This window comes from Chamaea fasciata, unplaced genomic scaffold (genome assembly GCF_029207755.1).
Source record: "Chamaea fasciata isolate MVZ Bird 193981 ecotype frontalis unplaced genomic scaffold, bChaFas1.0.hap1 SCAF_11, whole genome shotgun sequence".
Lineage (NCBI taxonomy): Eukaryota > Metazoa > Chordata > Aves > Passeriformes > Sylviidae > Chamaea > Chamaea fasciata.
The window spans coordinates 9,284,066-9,300,875 of NW_027094096.1; the positions used below are offsets into that span (position 1 = coordinate 9,284,066).

Below are 16,810 nucleotides of genomic sequence, written 5' to 3' on the forward strand. Positions count from 1 at the left end.
AAAGCTGGTTCGAAAACCAGACAAAATGAAACCAAGGACAGCTCAGGGTGTATTTTTCACCCATGAGATGAATTGATGGAAGATGAGCCCATGTAGCCTGGTATCCAAGCCTAAGTGTTTTTCCCAAAAGATCTTGGTGTGATTCAGAGCATTCTATCTTTACATTAAGAAGATAGCGGGAAAAATACCATGGCAGGAAAAACACCAAAGAAAAGGAACACGCTAAATGTGATGTCCTCGCTGGGGGGGACGGCGGGGTTGGGAGCCGGGAAGGGAAAGCGCTAGGGCCGGCCGGCAAGGGGCGCTCCGGGGCGGGGCAGAGCACCTGTGCGGGAGGGACGGGGCATCACACCTGTGCGGGAGGGACGGGGCATCACACCTGTGCGGGAGGGACGGGACATCACACCTGTGCGGGAGGGACGGGACATCACACCTGTGCGGGAGGGACGGGACATCACACCTGTGCGGGACATCTCACCTGTGCGGGAGGGGCGGGGCGGGGCATCGCACCTGTGCGGGCGGGGCGGGACGGGGCGGGGCGGGCGCACCTGCCCGCGGCCCCGCGGCCGGCGGGGCGCGCTGGGGCCGAGCTGCGCGGAGGCTGGCGGCAGCATGGCCCGCCTGCTGGGCACCCTGCGCAGCTCCCAGCCCGTGGCGCGCTTCCAGCGCTCCTGCGGGCTCTTCCCCGCCGGCGAGGAGGGCGGCGGCGGCGGCGACCCCGCGGAGGGGCCCCGGGAGCGCGGCGCCTGCAATGGAGCGGCCGGCGCCGGCCGCGCTCCCCACGGCGGGGTGCGGAGCAGCCACGGCCCGCAGGTGAGTGCGGCGGGGGGGCCCGGCTGTGACTCAGCAGAGCCGCCCCCGGCACTGCGCGCAGGAACGCCCCGGGAGGGTCCCCCCGCATCCCTCCGCCTGCCCGGGCCGGGAGGAGGGAAAGAGGGTTCGGGCTGAGAGCGGGGAGCGCTGCGCGCTGCCGCAGCCCGGCTGCATCCCGGCCCCGCCGGGGAGGCGTCTTGGGCTTCTCCGCGCTCTCCCATCGCTAACGCCCCCGGGATGGGGCGGTCGGTGCGAGCGGGAGTTGCCTGCAGAAGGGCCTGGGGGACACCGCAGCCTCGGCCTGGGATGCGGTGGGAAGGAGCGGCTCTGTTCCCCGCGGGTCTCTCCGTGCGGGGCGCACCTGCCGCGGTGCTGCGGCGTGCCCGACCCCTGCCCTCCGCATGGCGTGTGACTGTGCCCGCAGCCGGGCCCCGCTGCCCGCTCTGGGCTCCGAGAGGCTCAGCCCTGCTGACTGCAGCCCAGGGGCCCATGCAGACGGGCTCGGCTCTCCGCGCTTCCCGCTGGCCAGGCAGGTCGCGGCGTTTCCCGGCACGGTCTGTAATTCCCCCGTGTATTAGAAGGGAACAGGGAAGGAAGGGTATGATGCAACCCATGTGTACAGGTCGGGCGACCTGCTTTTTCTCGTAGTGTAATGACTTGAATTCATTAGCAGATCGCTTTGTGGTGCCTTTTGGAAAGCAGGTGCGATAATGGGCTTCCAAACGATGGGCTTCCAAACTCTACCTGCAACATCAACGTGGACCAGCCATGAATGTCACAACTCTACCACTCCTTTCATGCTATTTTACTCTTCTCTCTTCCACATCCAGTGCTCAGATTCCCATTTCAAGCATCTAAAATTCTTCCTTAGCTGCTGCTTCTTGACTCTTTCTCAATTAAATATAGTTCTGTCTGTTCACTTCTGAACTACAGTAAGCTCTATTTTGGGTAAACTATGCAGATAATTCACTAAAAGATTTATTGTCACTGCTTTCTTTTGAACAGTGACGTAGTTCACGTAGCAGTGTTGATACTAAAATTCTGTCCAAGTTAACGCTCCGTGAATGTAGCTGCTCACCTTGAGCAATCATTTTGTGTTTCATGAAGTAAGGCACAATTAACTTTATGTGAAGGGTGAATGTGTTTTAGGTAAGACTCCATGAAACTTGGAGATAGAAGCAGAAGGGTTTGTTTCCACAGAATTATGACACTCACTTCTGAAACATGAAGGTTGGGCTCAAACACCCCCAAAATTGAGATGGGAGTAATAGATTGAACAGTGAAGTGTTAGATTTATAAAGACAGCCTCTCTCTGTTCCTTTTAATGGAAACTGGAAATTAAAAGTCCATTTTTACAAGGACGGTCTTCTGCAACCTGACAAGAAACGTGAAAACTGTATTTGGATTTCTCTTAGGCTAAGGCTCTCAGACCCCCTGCTTTGCTGCTACATGACCTGGGGTTACCCTGATGTATGTGCAAATAAGCAGGTTTAGGAGTCTCATTTACATAGCAAATTCTTTGGCCATGAATTCTCTACGGATAGTGGCACTTTCTTGCTGCTAGCTGCAGGTGTTTGCAGAAAAGTGCTGAAGTGCTGTGCCTGCATCTCCTCCCTGGAGCCTTGTGTGGCTCTGTGCTCATCCATCCCTCCCTGGGAGTTTCAAAGCTCTTGTCGTCAGGACAGTTGATTTCTAAAAGGTAGTATGTTTCACACTGCTTTTTCTTTACTGTCACAACTGTCTTAAAGGCTCTCAGGTTCTCCTGTGTAAATTCTTGGACAACCACTAGATTATACCTGTAAAAACAGAGCGCATTGCGTGCAGCGAGGAAGATGTGAATGGCTTACTAGATAGTGGGACTGCCACAGCTACATGTCTCCAGGACATCCCCCTTTCTTCAGTGCCAGCTCTCCGGCCCTTACATCTGACGTGGGCTGGATCCTGTGACAGGGCGGCCCAGCTGGAGAGACTCTGGGGAGAGGGAGCTGAGGGCAGGTAGCTGCAGGCATTTTGGGAAGGGATGGACACGCCTGATAGGGGAAGATGCCATACTGCATGGAGAGGAGAGAGGATGTCTCAAATGGGTAAAAAGACAGAACAGCTCTTCCCCTGGAAGAAGGAGGCTTTTAATTATTGGATATATTTGTGTCAGGAGTGCTGCTTGCAATTCAACATCATCTTCATTTACCCATAAGCTGGAGTTTAAATGTGTGTTTAAAACAAAGCCACAAGGCCTGACTACAGTGGCCAGCAGCAGCATGAGTGGCTGTGTGTCTAAATCTTTGTAAATCAATCCTGCCTGCCCCACAGGAGTTGCCATGAGGTGAGACAAGGAATGAAATGCTTAGACATGACTGCTGTGGGTGCATGTGTTTCTTAAATATTGAATTAGTTACCTAGCCCATGTTCTTGATGTTCCTTGGTTAGCAGATCATTTAGAATCACTTTTTAGTACCGCAAATGGAAACTCTGGTGCCTGTGGATGATGCAGAATGGTGCTAGTCCAACACACTAACTGGGTTTAGATCCTGGCTTGGACTACACACTGAATACGTGGGCTTTTAGTGGAGAAACTGGGTTTATTACTAGAGAAGACAAGAGAACGCCTTGTAATTATCCTGTCTCTGGCTAATACTAATTTCTTTTCTGTACTGCTTTCTATTATTAGTTTGTTTCACAAGGAATTTATTTCTGGAACAGCTAAAAGGTATCTTTTCCTGAGGCTTTGTAGGAAACCCTCAAGCCATGTTCTTAAAAACACCAACTTACTACCTGAAGTTGGTGTTCTGTGAGGGGCCAAAAAAAGGCTACATCTGTTTAAAAAGTGGAGCTTTGTTTATCTCTAATCTGGTGGACTTTTGCTCCTGAAATTGATAGCCTGAATGAAAGAGTACAAAGGAGAAAAACAACCTTCTAGTCAAAGTTCTTTGTAGAGATTTGTTTGTCTTTCTCCCCTCTTCCTTTCCCAGATGCTTTATCATCTCGAGATCTGTCTTCCTGCCTTTGAGAGAGTACAGTTCATGTTTACACTGTAGTTATTCCTTAACTGTCAGAACTGCTCCCAACTGGCACAATGTTTACAAACTGCCTGATGATGTTTAGTGATTGTATGGTTCTTGCTCATGCCGTAGGTGAGGAGGATAATAACCAGAGTAACAGCCAGGTGATGGTAACAGAAACAGAGAAGGTAGGTACAAACTGCACGTGCATCTCAGATGTATTACAGACCCCAAAAATGTGGTCAATTACTTGAAAGATATAGGTGAAAATACTGGTTTTGATTTGATGGGATGGCTGGTCACTTGAAGCATGCTTGCTCTAGAGCCCTGAGTCAAGGTCTCTCTTCTGTGGTGGTCCCTTGCAATAGATTTTTGAGTCAGCCTCAGAGTCTTGCTTTTTCTTTTAAAATTGCTTTGCAGGCTTACTTTGTTTCATGTTGTTTCTCTTTCCCTGCAGCAGTAAGTTGGCGGTAGCTGAGGTAGGTTCAGCAGGAGAGGCTAGCCCGCGAAAAAGCCCACAAGCGCTGCGAGAAGAGGCAGCAAGGCATTTCTGCCTCAAGTGCTAACACTTTGTCCCCCTAGAGAATACAGCTGAACTTTTGGAAGCTCCTCAGTCTGGAGCTGCAGCTGGGGAAACGTGAGATCCAGTGTCTTGTTTCAATGGGCTGAGCACAGGGCTCACATTCCCCAGCACTGCTCCCGTGCTCTGGTGCTCCGTGTTTGGATCTCCCCACCTGCTGTGGCTGCCCTGGGAGCTTGACCATCCTGCACGTGTCCAGGTCTTGGTTTGAGGTTTAAGCAGCCAGGAAGGGATAGTGTTAATCTAGATGAATGAGATGGTTTCATCGGAGGGTTTTGGCCAGCCCTGAGTGACAGTCCTTTGGAAGATGACAGCAGAGTCACATCCAAGATTCAGGTAGCGTGTGGCAGCCCTGTGAGGATCTGTTAGCACTGGGTTTGCCTCTCCTCAGGGAGCAGCCTTGCATCCCCTCTGCAGAACAGGCTGCAGAGACAGGTGTGTGCTGTTTGTTACCATCTCATCTTCAGGATCTTTCTGCAGAAACACCTGGAGCTAAGAGAATTTTGTGAAGCTTTGCTGATTGCAATAGATACCCTGTGTGGTGCCTGCTGCTGGGAGCGGGTGCAGGCACAGGGGCACATGAGGGGCTGTGCTGGCAGCCTGGGTCCTTACACCGATGATGATGATGATGATGATGATGATGTGCTTCATGACTCAGTGCTTCCTGGCTCGAAGCCTGACTCATCTTTTTGGAGGCCACTGGACCTCATAATGAGGAGCTGTCAGGATCCTAGGATTAATTCCAGTGCTTGGAGGTGAGCCACTTACTGCTTTATAATTCTGCTGAGTGTCTTGGGCCATTAGCTCAGATATCAACCAGAATAATAAAAGTTAATCTGCTGTCATTTTTCTTGTTTGGGTCTCTGGAGAACAGGAGTAGATTTAACAGACAAGAAGCCAGAGAAAATGTGTTCTGGAAAACTCCTTTGGACAGCCAGTTCTTTCAATTTATCTTGTTTTTATGCTCTGCAGGGAATGTGTATGGGTCATCTGGGCAGTGGAAGGTGACTAATGACTGCTATGGCAAGTAAATCTGAGGTCTAGAGGGTACAGGTAGTGTTGTCTAAACCAGGAAATTTTTATTTAAAATGTATGTTCATTTTCCTGCATTAAAGGGTTTCTTATCAGTCCAGTTTGGATTAGCACCTGCAACTTACTTTCCCGAGGTAAACTTCTATTGGTCTAGATGTAGAGGACTGTGAATGCTTTAATATGGAGCTAAATTGCTGATTTATTTATTTAATTACTAAATATTGGAATATTTATTACTAGATATAAAAAAATAAGAAATACGTTTAATCCTTCGGTTTGAAGACAGCTGGCAGTTGCAAACCACTGTTAATGGGGTTCCCTGAGCCTGTGGGTTCTGGCACACAGGAAGTGGTCACTATCACCCTAGGCCAGGTCATTTTTATCCCCTCTGCAGCTTGTTCCACTGGATGAAATTATAACTGCTTACTTAAGTCAACCAGTTTGAGGTGTATTCCATTTAGTGTTCCCCACTGCCATTTCTCTTTGCAAAGTGAGAGTGTTGGCCTACTTAATTTTACGGGAGGAGTCAATGTCAGACACCTCAGCTGTGCCACAAGAGAAAAGCCTGGATGTTTGCAGTGGGAAAGGGCCCAGAGGCATTAGCAGTGAGGAACATGTTCCCTGACAAATACACAGCCCACCCACCAGGATCTGTGGCATGAAGCAAAGAGCAGAGCAAGCAAAAGACTGAAAGCAAGCTTTAGGGAGAAGGGAGTCCTTACAGAAGGACAGCTGACACCCATGTCACCTGCAGGTGTGAGGTGCCAGGGTGAATTTGAACTGGCATGGACTGAAGTATTAAAGCTTGCAGGCACCTGCCAAAAAGTGCCACCAGGGCTGTGCCAAGCACTGCTGGCTGAGGCAGTGCCAAGGGGGCTGTAGCCACAGAGGGGCTCATTCAGTGGAGTAGGAGATCCAGGCCTTGGAGCAGCACTCGGCAACATCAGGTTACATGTTGGTCTCCTTGAGTGTTTCTCCATCGGAAACAGAGCTGACATCGGCATGGCCTGCACTAATTGCAACTAATAATGAGGCAGCAAGTGAATTAAGAAGATCTTATCTGCAGCTCTCCTCCCAGGGGTGGGCTGGCTGCTGAGGTGTCCTCCCATGTGCCTCGCCACAGCCACAGTTTGAACACATCCCTCCCTCCTTAGATCTGTGCCTTTTGGGAGCACATGGACAAGGCACATGGCACAATGGCACAATTTAGCACATGGCACCTGTGTATTTGTGATGGTACTTAACCCAAAGCTCTACCTCAGGAAACTGCTCTTTGACTTGAATCCTGGAACTGTCTGCTGGCAAAGAAGTCACTTCACCCTGTGCTGGTGCCTGATTGTAAGAGATTAAAGCAAATAGTTCAGTTGTCTGAAAACAGTATGGTGTTACTCTGTGTTCCAGAAGCCCTGCTGCTCTGAGCCTCTCAGAACAGACCTCTGCCATGGAACTAATCTTTGTGCAAAATTAGCTTACTGGATTCATGATGCTGCTGTGTAGAAATAAGTGATTAAACTATGGTGTCAAAGTTCCAGGCTATAGTTAATTTCTAAAATAAAATCTTAACGTGAGAACAAGCTTTTTGCTCTGAAAAGAAATGTAGCAGTGAAGTACTGGTTCTCCGTGGTCGTTGGCCATTCCTGCAAGCCTCTGTTGGGTTGGATTAGGTTAGATTAAGTTAAGCTTCTCTTGAGGATCTCCTCAAACCTGGTGTGCTGGAGCAAAAGTGTGTGAGAGTCTTCCCATTCCTCCTCCTCAGTATCTCTGCAGAACACCTTGGGTATCCAGCAGCCACGCAGGCCCTAGTAACCCTGACTCATTTGGTTTTGGCAGCAAGTCAAAACTAAGAGATGGTGGTGCTTGAAGGGAGATGGGTGGGGGTGTGGGCAGGGTGACCATCTAATGCTGAGCTGCTGGAAAACTGCTGTCTTGTGGCGCATCCTTCTACCCATAAACAGCTTTAGTAATACTGTACCTTAGGAAATATGAAGTACAGTAAGTGTCAGAGGAATCTGATATCTGTTTTGAAGCTGGAATCCCCATCTTCCTGAGCTGCCTATAATTTCCTTTCTCTGTTTCTTAACTTGCCTTTTCCTCCCTCTGTCCACAGACACTGATGCTACCTAATCCTTAAAATACCTTCCTCAGACATTTCCAGGTGCAGGCTCAGTGTTGCACCCCACAAAATTGCAGTCTAATTCTCGTAAATTAAAATGCAATTAAATAAACCTGTTCTTCCACTGTAAAATGGGGAGGAAGGAAGCCTTTTCCTTCTGCCCTTCCCTCACCTGCCTCTCTTGCCCTCTTGTTGTCGTATTGCACAAATTGGCCAGTTCTTCCTGGAATGTGGGAGGATGCTGAAGTGCATGAGAGGCTTACCCACCACATCTGTCAGGGCAGCTGAAACAGCCATGTCCAACCTGCCCAACCTTTGCCTGGCAAGGCAGGGTTCAGGGAATGAAGGAGGTGAGCTCATCAAGGAGGAGAAGTGCACAGCCCTATTTATGCTGGTGTTGTGCAGCTTTCTTGGCAGAAAAATGCTGCCAACACACATCAGTGATTCATAACAAAAGTGTCAGAACTGGGCTTCTGGGGAGTTACTCCAGCAGCTGGAATGACCATGAGAGGAACAGTTTTCTGTATAGAGCAGGCAAGGAAATAAATGCACAGGTGTTACCTTCCATATTGGAAAGGTGCTTTCAGGTGTGTGCTCAAAACCCTGAAAATCATGGTGGAAGGTAGACCTATTGGAGTTCCTCAAAATTAAACTGCAAGAAAAGGGGTGAAACATAACTGATCCCATGACATCACTGTGTGGAGGAAGGTCAGACCATCTTGCCTTTTTAATAGCAACAAGCAAAAGCTTCAAAGTATATGAGCTGGTAGTTTTGAGGTGTGACTAGATGATCTTTAAAGGTCCCCTTCCAGCCCAAACTATTCTATGATTCTCTGAATTGTGGATGTCAGCTCTCCGGGCGTCTGCTAAGAAGGGAATATAGGAAGTGAAATGGCCTGAGAGTTTGAGTGCCACAATGGACATCTTTTGATGGAAAGTGATGAGAGTCTTCAGAACAGGTTCCGTGACCATGTGGAAATCACTAGATGGAAACGTAGGTGTGAGAGGCATGATGCCTGTGAGAAGGATTCAGAAGAAGGTGCAGTTAAGCTGGAGGATGAGAACAGAAGTCAAATAGTCTTGTCAAGCTGAAGGTATGGTTGAAAATTGACTTCAATAGGTGCAGATACTTATTGAAGAAGCAGGTGTAGCCTCAACTGTAGAATGGAACTATATATGTGGTAGACATTTCATGGAGAAAAAAAAGTTGTTTGAAATCACAGGTTTGACGTGGTTCAATGGTGACAAACCTCTGAAAGCTGCCCACAAAATGAATGACATAGTGCAGGACTGTTCCTTCACCATTGCTGAAGTGTCCCATCTGATCTTTGGGCTCTGTAATTCAAGAGAGGCATGTTAGAGCTGTGTCTGGAAAATGCTCAGTACCCCCTGTAAGAATTACTGGGTGATTAGGGAGTGGAAGAGAGGACAGTTATGTCATTTTTGAATGCTTATTGCAACCTTCTCCTGTGTCAGCCTTCACAGGAAGGAAACAATTTGTTCCTTGTCTGCAGTAGATAAGAAAATAGCCATAGGTTTCAATGTCAGCAAGAAAGTTTCAGGCTAAGTGGCAGGAGAGCAAAGCACTTGGAGATTGCCTGGAGCAAGCAGTGGAGTTTCCACCTTTGGTTTGGTAAGGACAGGTTAGACAGACTTCCACCAGGGTGGTGGGAGTGTAAGCCATCCATCCTTGGTGGACAAGCTGGACCAGCCTTGGTTTAGGCTGTCTGTCAGGAAATGTGAGGCTGTCCTTTCCAGTGACTGCAGGCTTGGTCTTTCACAAGTAATCTCAGCCTCCTCCCCTTTCTATCTGAAAGAGACTTACTTTGGTTTCTTTAAGACAGCTTTTTTTTAAGAAAGACAACATAATCAATTTTTCCTTCCTTGATTCTTCCTATTAATTGCCTAAAAAATGCTCTGTCAACTCTAGTCTTCTGTTATTCCACTTTATATTTAAATGGCTTGGCCGATTCTGTTACTTCTGTGTGTGTCCCTCCAGCACAAGGAAGGAGGCTAATCATGTTACTTCTAGAGCAAGGTACAGAAATAAAACCTGTAATTCAGTCTATTTCCCAACTACTAACCAGAGTGGAAGGGAAAGAATACAAAGATTAAAAAATGAAATATTCACACATAAACTGAAGTGTCTTAACTGTGTTCTGGACCCATTCCAGCTTCAGTGTGCTGGGTGTGTGTTGATGTGCAGATATGTGTATCTCTCAGCTGACCATCCTTTACAGGCTGAAGGGGAGACTTTGGCTGAACACATACTGATGTAAGATGTGGTGACTGGATGAGCATTGTGCCCAGGCTGACAGCACTGGTGGGAGACCTTTCCCATTGTCTGTCTGGGTGGTCTCAGCCTTTGGTCTGGCAAAGCACATCCCCTTTCAGCCTGACTGCTTCCAGCCATCCCTGCTTCTGTTGGCTGTGCAGCTTTTCTATTGTACCTTGCTGAGACTTTTATCTAATGGCCTTTTGGAATGAGCTAAAAAAATGCTGAAATACTACCAGGATTCTGCCTGATTTTTAGGCTCCCCACTGGCTCTTTACCTGAGACCACTCAGAGTGCCGTGACTCTGGCTAGAAGCTTGAGCATTGTTAGGTCTCATGCAAGGGTTGTCTTGTCTCTGCATCAGCTGATGGTTCCAGGCCACATCCCTGCTCATTAGGCCAGCAGTGCCTGCTGCTGTCTCTGCCTGCACAACATCTGGGAGCTGGATGTGTCCTCTGTGTGCTGGTCAACAAGGACCTGGTGCCAACAGCAGAACCGGACAAAATTTTATGACATTTAAGGAAGATTTTCTTGTGACTTCTGTTTGTCTCTATCTCCACGCTTCTGAGGTTTTGGATGGCTCTAGGTTTCCCCCCAACAACGCTCTGTAAACCTGGACAGCTATTGAAAACTGGCTGCCTCGTGTTCTACAGAGGCTAAAAAAATTATTACTTGTTTTAAATCACTTAAACAGAGCGGGAAGCTGCATACATGTATGAGCTTGGTCAGGTGTATTTTTGATGCCTTGGGGCTCCCTGTGTGTAGTTTGTGGGCTCCACGTGCTGTTGTCCTGCCCCTGCTGTCTCCTGACAGCTCTGCAATTCCTTCCATGGCTCTGTATTGCTCCTGCACCCTACCATGGGTGCTGTGCACACAGCGAGGGGCTCATGGCCACACCAGGATCTCCCTCTGGGCACAGCCCCTGCTCCCTGGCCACCCCATTCCTTCCTCTGGGAGCAACGGGTTGCAGTGTTGGTGCTCCCAGGTCAGGTGAATGCATAGGTGCTGGGGAGTTAATGGCTGTCTTTGGCTGCTTGTTGGATCTTCAGGAAACTCAGTGTGTTTGATGTGCAGCTGTGCAGCCGGATAGAAGAAGCCTTTGATAAACATGGGGTTTGCTTTTTCTTATTTTTCCAAATCTAATTACCAGTCTCTAATCTTTTTGTTGTTGTTGTGACTTGATAAGCTCCTTTTTTAACTTGGTACAGTTAAGAAACCTAAAGTGATGTAAAACTGCTTATGGAGAGTACCCCAGTACAGAAGGCTTTCCCCCACTGGTTTTACTGTAAACTGTACAGCCCTGTGGGGGTGAATTGTCTGATTTATATTGTCTTGGTGTACAGCAACATCTAGACTGGAATTTTTTTTTTTCTTTTGTGCCTGATTTTTCATGGCTTCTCTAAATTTAGAGCCCTTTTTTATTTTACTGCATTAAAAAACCTTAAAGTAAAAAGTATGTAATGTGTTAATTAGGGACTTTGGGAGGGAAACTCCTAATCTTTTGCAAGGCAATGCTGTTGGAAGGGGAGCAAAGGGACTTTAAGAACTTCAATTAAACATGTACATCTTCTGAAAGATCCAAAGTAATTGAGAGCTGAGAACAGAGTGTTGGTTAATGGGATCTCTGGGTCAGACTCTGAGCCTTAGAAGTCTGATGCTGCACAGCTTGTCTCTAGAGACAGGGCAGGAAAAGCTGGGGCCTGTTTTGCTCTCTGACAAGAGATCTTCCAGAGGAATTGCAAGGAGTAGTATCTTTGCACAACTACTTTTTTTTTTTTTCTTTTTCCGCCTAAAAATACATTTTTAATCTATTATGTTAGCGGCTCAGCTGCTGTTCCTTTGCTTCAGCTTTGAAGGCTAAATACTACATATATACATCCTTTCTAAAATGACGGATTCCTCCTATGCTGTGTCATTGTGTGCTATTGTAACCCCAGAGCCACCAGGGTGTTGGTTTGCCCTGCAGGAACATTTTGGGGATGCTCCCATGCTCCAGGGAGGTTGGGTGGGTGCTGTGGCAGCACCTGGCATGGGTCACCCACCCCTGTGCAGAGACTGCAAGTGTGGGATGACCTGCAATAGCCATTTTCTGTTCATTTATGGAGACTCATACATCCATTAGAGTTTCTTGTAGTCTGAGCACTTGAGGTTTTTCAAAATAGATATTCTACAGTTGATGGGAAGGGTCATTTTTGTGAAATTACCTGTCTTCTGTGTCTTTGCATGTTGAGGCTTATTACATCATTGCTTCTGAAATGCTCTAAAAATTCTGACTTTATCTACAGCCTTAATTGCTGCCCATTAAAACCTCTCTGATCCAGACTGAATAGCAATGGAGATGGATGGAAGGGCTGATTTGCTGAAAGGGCTTCAGGCATTGTGGAAGGCATCAGGTCACTGCAGTGCATTAAGAATAACCAAGTCTAAAGATAGGAGTTATTTAAAATTAGAGATTGAATAAATTTCTGGGAATGTTAGAAGATGTTAACACAAATAATGGATTTTTCTGCACTGGGGCTAGAATGAGAATAAAAAGGGAAAACACTTCACAAAGCACTGCACTCTTTGCTTTCTGCAGAAATAGCGGGTGTAGGTAGTAAATGTGAGCTAACTGCAGTCTGAAGGTGCATGGAGGAGGCTTGCTGTACTTACAGTGCCTTGGGGTCACAATAAGTGCAAACATCACTTTACTGCCATGCACTACCAAGCATCAAGAGGAGTGATTCTGTGGCACTCTGTGTGCCTGACATGTGGCTGCTAGCATCATGTCACAGACAGGCTCTGTTTGTCCCCTGCCACACATTGGCTCTGCACTACTGCTGGTGTAGAGTAAAAAAAATAAAGGTGACAAAACCCCAACCAAATGTGTGTGTGTGATTTCTGATAGAAAAGGAATGGGAGAAAAAACAAAAGAAAAAAGGGTTTTAAGAATCATGTGGAAGGACTTGGACTTGTGTTCAGCCTGGGAATATTTTTTAACTCCTCATTTCTTTTAGAACCTGACAAACCATACTTTTCCCCACAAAACACTTACTGGAATTAGAGAGTTTTATCCCTCATCCCATGAGGCTGCAAGTATAAAAGCATTACCTTAGGGAGGTGTCTGATCCTCTCTGAGCTAAAGCACACAAGAACATAATTCCCAATACCTTGGAGATTAATGCTTAAGTGAGGAGTCGGTGGTGCCAGTAGAGGGCTTTCTGTGGGGCCGTGTTAAGTGTCACCAGATGCAGTTTCAGGAGCTCAGACAGAAGCATTGGAGTTGCTAATTGCACTGGGGGTGTTTTCTAAGTGGCAGATGAGACAGTCAGACTGATTGCTCTGTCATGCAGCCAGCCACAGCACAGAGCTGTTGTCCTAGAGGGATGCCAGTAACTCATCTGTGACCGATAGACGGGGGACCACTCCACTGACTCTGGCATTTCAAAAAATGTTGACTCATCTTTTCTGTTTATCGGTGCAAAAACCAATTCAAGTTGTGGGGTTTTTTATAACAGTTGAATGGATGCAAGTTCTTTCCATCTTGCTTTTGTCATCTCCGTGCAGTTTGCCTCATCTCTGCATTAAAAGCAGATGAAGAGACTGAAACTTCTAATGGTTTTTGCAATGAGTCACAGTGCATGTCAAGACTCCTTAGACAATTTTTGTTTTCTCACTAGCACGCAGGATGAGAGTTTCTCTTTAGTAAACTAGTTACACAGCCGGCTCCAAGCATAACAGTTTTTCTTAACTGGAGAGTTTTGCCAAACTTAGACACACTTAGTGATGATCCCTTCTCAGTTCTCATCTTTAGGAAGTTCTTTCATCTTGTATTTACATAATCTCTCTCTCTCTCTCTCTCTCTCTCTCTCTCTCTCTCTCTCTCTCTCTCTCTCTCTCTCTCATTATTTCCTGAAGTGACAGGTGTACCTACAAAATGTGATTCACCTGCCCATTGCTCCTGCAAACAGAGTGAGACTTCTTAGTGGTGTCCTAGTCTCAAGTGGCAGCAGCAGCAGCAACAAACCTTTTCTAGACACATTGAACAAGTGGCCAAAGTCATGGCCTAAACAATGTGTGCTGTTGTGTGGCTTCCCAGCTCTGGGGGGGCTGCGTGTCACCTTTTGGAACAGGGAAAACAAGCATGTTAGGTAGGGCCCATCTAATGGAATCATCTGGCTGCCAAATCCAGGGACTGAATGAAATTTCATGCTAAATAAAATGAATAAAAAAGTGCTAAAATCACTGTTTGCAATGTATCTACTGGTAATGCTTAAAAAGACAACCACATGGTTGTTACTTAGAAATGGAGTGCAAATCTGATGGTGACAGGTGCAGCTCTTTTCTCTGCCCACTCAGAGCCTTGTGTTCCCCTGGATCTGTGGGTGCAGCTGTGATTACTGAGCCCAGTCCCACGTAGGAGCTGAATTTTCCAGCTGTGGCACCTCTGTGTGGGGTGATCCCAAGAGAACCTGCGACCAGGAGCTTGGGGCTGGAGGCACATGGAGATCTCAGTGTTGAGGGCTGCTGTCAGTGGCACCTGGCAGCAAATTTCAGGGACTACAAATTTTAAATGAAGTAGTTCAGCAATTGCAGTTTAAGTTTTTCAGCTGAAAATGCATTTCCAGTGAAAGGAGTGGTGGCTCTCTCTACTGATGTAGAAATTTCAAACTTAGCTCGTCAATACCTTTAATAGAATACACCTGATTACCCTGGAGGAAAGGCTGGTCCCATCTCCTGAAAGTCTTTGTCCATGTGACTGCTACCTTAGTCTGAATAGATTTCTGCTCTGCAGGAAACGTAGCTGTGCTATCACTACAATCTTAATTCTAGTATAAAAATTGAACTTCATTTCTTGACACTTTTTATAACAAACTGTTTGGTTTAAGGACTGGGAACTGTAGGACTTATAATATTTTAAGTGTTTGTTTTATTTTCTACTTCACTAAAATGATAAAATTCTCTCATTTTCAGGGTTGCACACAGAAGTATATTGTGAAGAACTACTTCTACTACTACTTGTTCAAGTTTTCAGCTGCTTTGGGTGAAGAGATTTTTTATATCACTTTCCTTCCATTTACCTACTGGAATATAGATCACTCTGTGTCTAGAAGAATGATAATTGTTTGGTCTGTAAGTATTTCTGGGATTAATTTAAACTTTATTTCTGTATCCATAGTAAATGAATATTTAAGAACAAGAACAACCCTTCAAAGAAACAAAATCCCTTCAAACAAAAGAAGCACCAACACTACTCATGTGTAGCTTGTGTTTAGGAAGTAAAGGCATTGCAATACTGAGAGAGGAGGCGAGAGGCATCATCTGACTCAGGGTTTCTTCATCTCTGCCACATCTCGGACTGACTTTTTTTCAGCACAATCACTGACTGAGCTGCTTTTGATACAGTTTGCACAGAGCAGTTGGGAAAACACTTCCTTCCCAACCCATCATAGTATTTCAGGGATGATTTTCCATCACTTTAGGAAATCTTTCTCTTATTCTCATTTCTTCTGTGCAATTTCATGTAGTTCTGGCTTGGTTGAAATTACTATAAACCTGATAATAAGGGGAATATGCAAGCTGCAGAGGAATAAGCAGGGTGTTTCTGCAGTCACATGAGGGGGAAAGATCAGATTGTCTGTTGAAGGCTAAGACTTGAAAGCATTGATTTTTATTAATATGAGAGTATTCAGAAATTAAGTGACTTCAGCATTGTTTCAGTGTGTGTTTGGGGTATCCAGAATAATGTATTTCCATTGTAGCTCTGAAAAAACAGGAGATAACCAGGCACTTTAGGTCAGGAATGGCTGTTTTGTCTCTGCCATTGCTCATCTTGGTATTGATCAGATATTTCTGCCCAAATAAAACCATTTTAGAACAGAGAAGGGAGGTAGGGAGCACCTCTGCCAGGTGGTAGAGCCTGGAGGTTTAGTTATCAGTCTACACTGATTTAAGAAACTGAAGCTTGGTAAAAACTTTAATATGATATCCAAGTTTATTTCTGTACAATGAAGCTTCTCCGTGATCTAGTCAATTCTGGTTTATAATATTTTGTCTTTTGACCAAATAATACAATAAGAAATAATAAAACCAACTTGAATTGGGTCATACACTTGAAATACACCTGGTCTTGGACAGAAGACATCAGTTGCTCTGTGCCAGTAACCTTAGTCAATACATTTTATAAAGAGAACATGAAAAATAACTTGCAGATGAAACTTAGAAGTAGGTGGACACAGTATAACTAGAGCTGGGTTTTGGCCAGGAGTACACCTACAGCTTCTGGAAATGTGCCACAGAAGATGAAAATTGGTAGTCATTGCCTTCTGGGTTTGCATACTGCTCAAAAAACCGAGCCTTTGGAGTTCTTTACATGCATTTCTGTAGACTTGCCTTGCGTTTGCCTTGAAAGGAAATCATCTGAGTATTGGCCAGATCTCGTCTGACTTAATTAGAATGTTCAAGCATCTGATATTATGATAATTAATATTATTTTTCACTTACTGAGTTGTGGAGTTGCACTTTATACTGAAAAGGGGGAACTTTTAAATACATGAGCTTGTAACAATCTTAATTTTTAAAACGTTAATTATATGTAATTGTGAAATGGCTAAAAATGTCTGGGCAGGCCATGTTGTGGCAATGTGTGTGTTAATGCTGTGGCATGCTCAGCTGGGAGGGTCTCTTGCTGGTGAGCAGGGACTGGCACTCCTGGTGCTGGTGTTGGTCTGTCTAACAGAGTCACAAAAGCACAGAATGGCTTGGGTGGAAGGGACCTTAAAAACCCCCCACTTACATGCCCCCTGCTGTGGGCAGGGACAGCTTCCACCAGACCAGGTTGCTCCAAGCCCTGTCCAGCCTGACCACATGCCATGGTCAAGATGTGACATTTGGCTTATCTGCCTTGGAAACACCAAGGTGTTAGTGGGACAGAGCTGTGCTTTTAACTACATTGGAGAGTTTTGGTGATGGAGTTTTTCAGAAATGCTTCTGAATGTGTGATGATGATGTGTGGCTGA

The 16,810-nt window shown here is 46.1% G+C and overlaps 1 protein-coding gene across 4 annotated transcripts in view; it reads left to right on the forward strand.

Annotated features, from left to right (window-relative positions):
- The first annotated feature begins 612 nt into the window (after positions 1 to 612).
- Positions 613 to 16,810, forward strand: part of SGPP2 (sphingosine-1-phosphate phosphatase 2) — a 35,016-nt gene continuing 18,818 nt past the window's right edge. The window contains exons 1-2 of one of the 4 annotated variants that reach the window (XM_066193153.1): positions 613 to 813; positions 14,766 to 14,924. In XM_066193153.1, the coding sequence (XP_066049250.1) occupies positions 613 to 813; positions 14,766 to 14,924 (360 nt within the window). Of the gene's footprint in view, positions 814 to 14,509; positions 14,624 to 14,685; positions 14,692 to 14,765; positions 14,925 to 16,810 lie in introns of those variants that run through there. The other 3 variants (XM_066193157.1, XM_066193156.1, XM_066193158.1) reach the window with 3 other exon arrangements.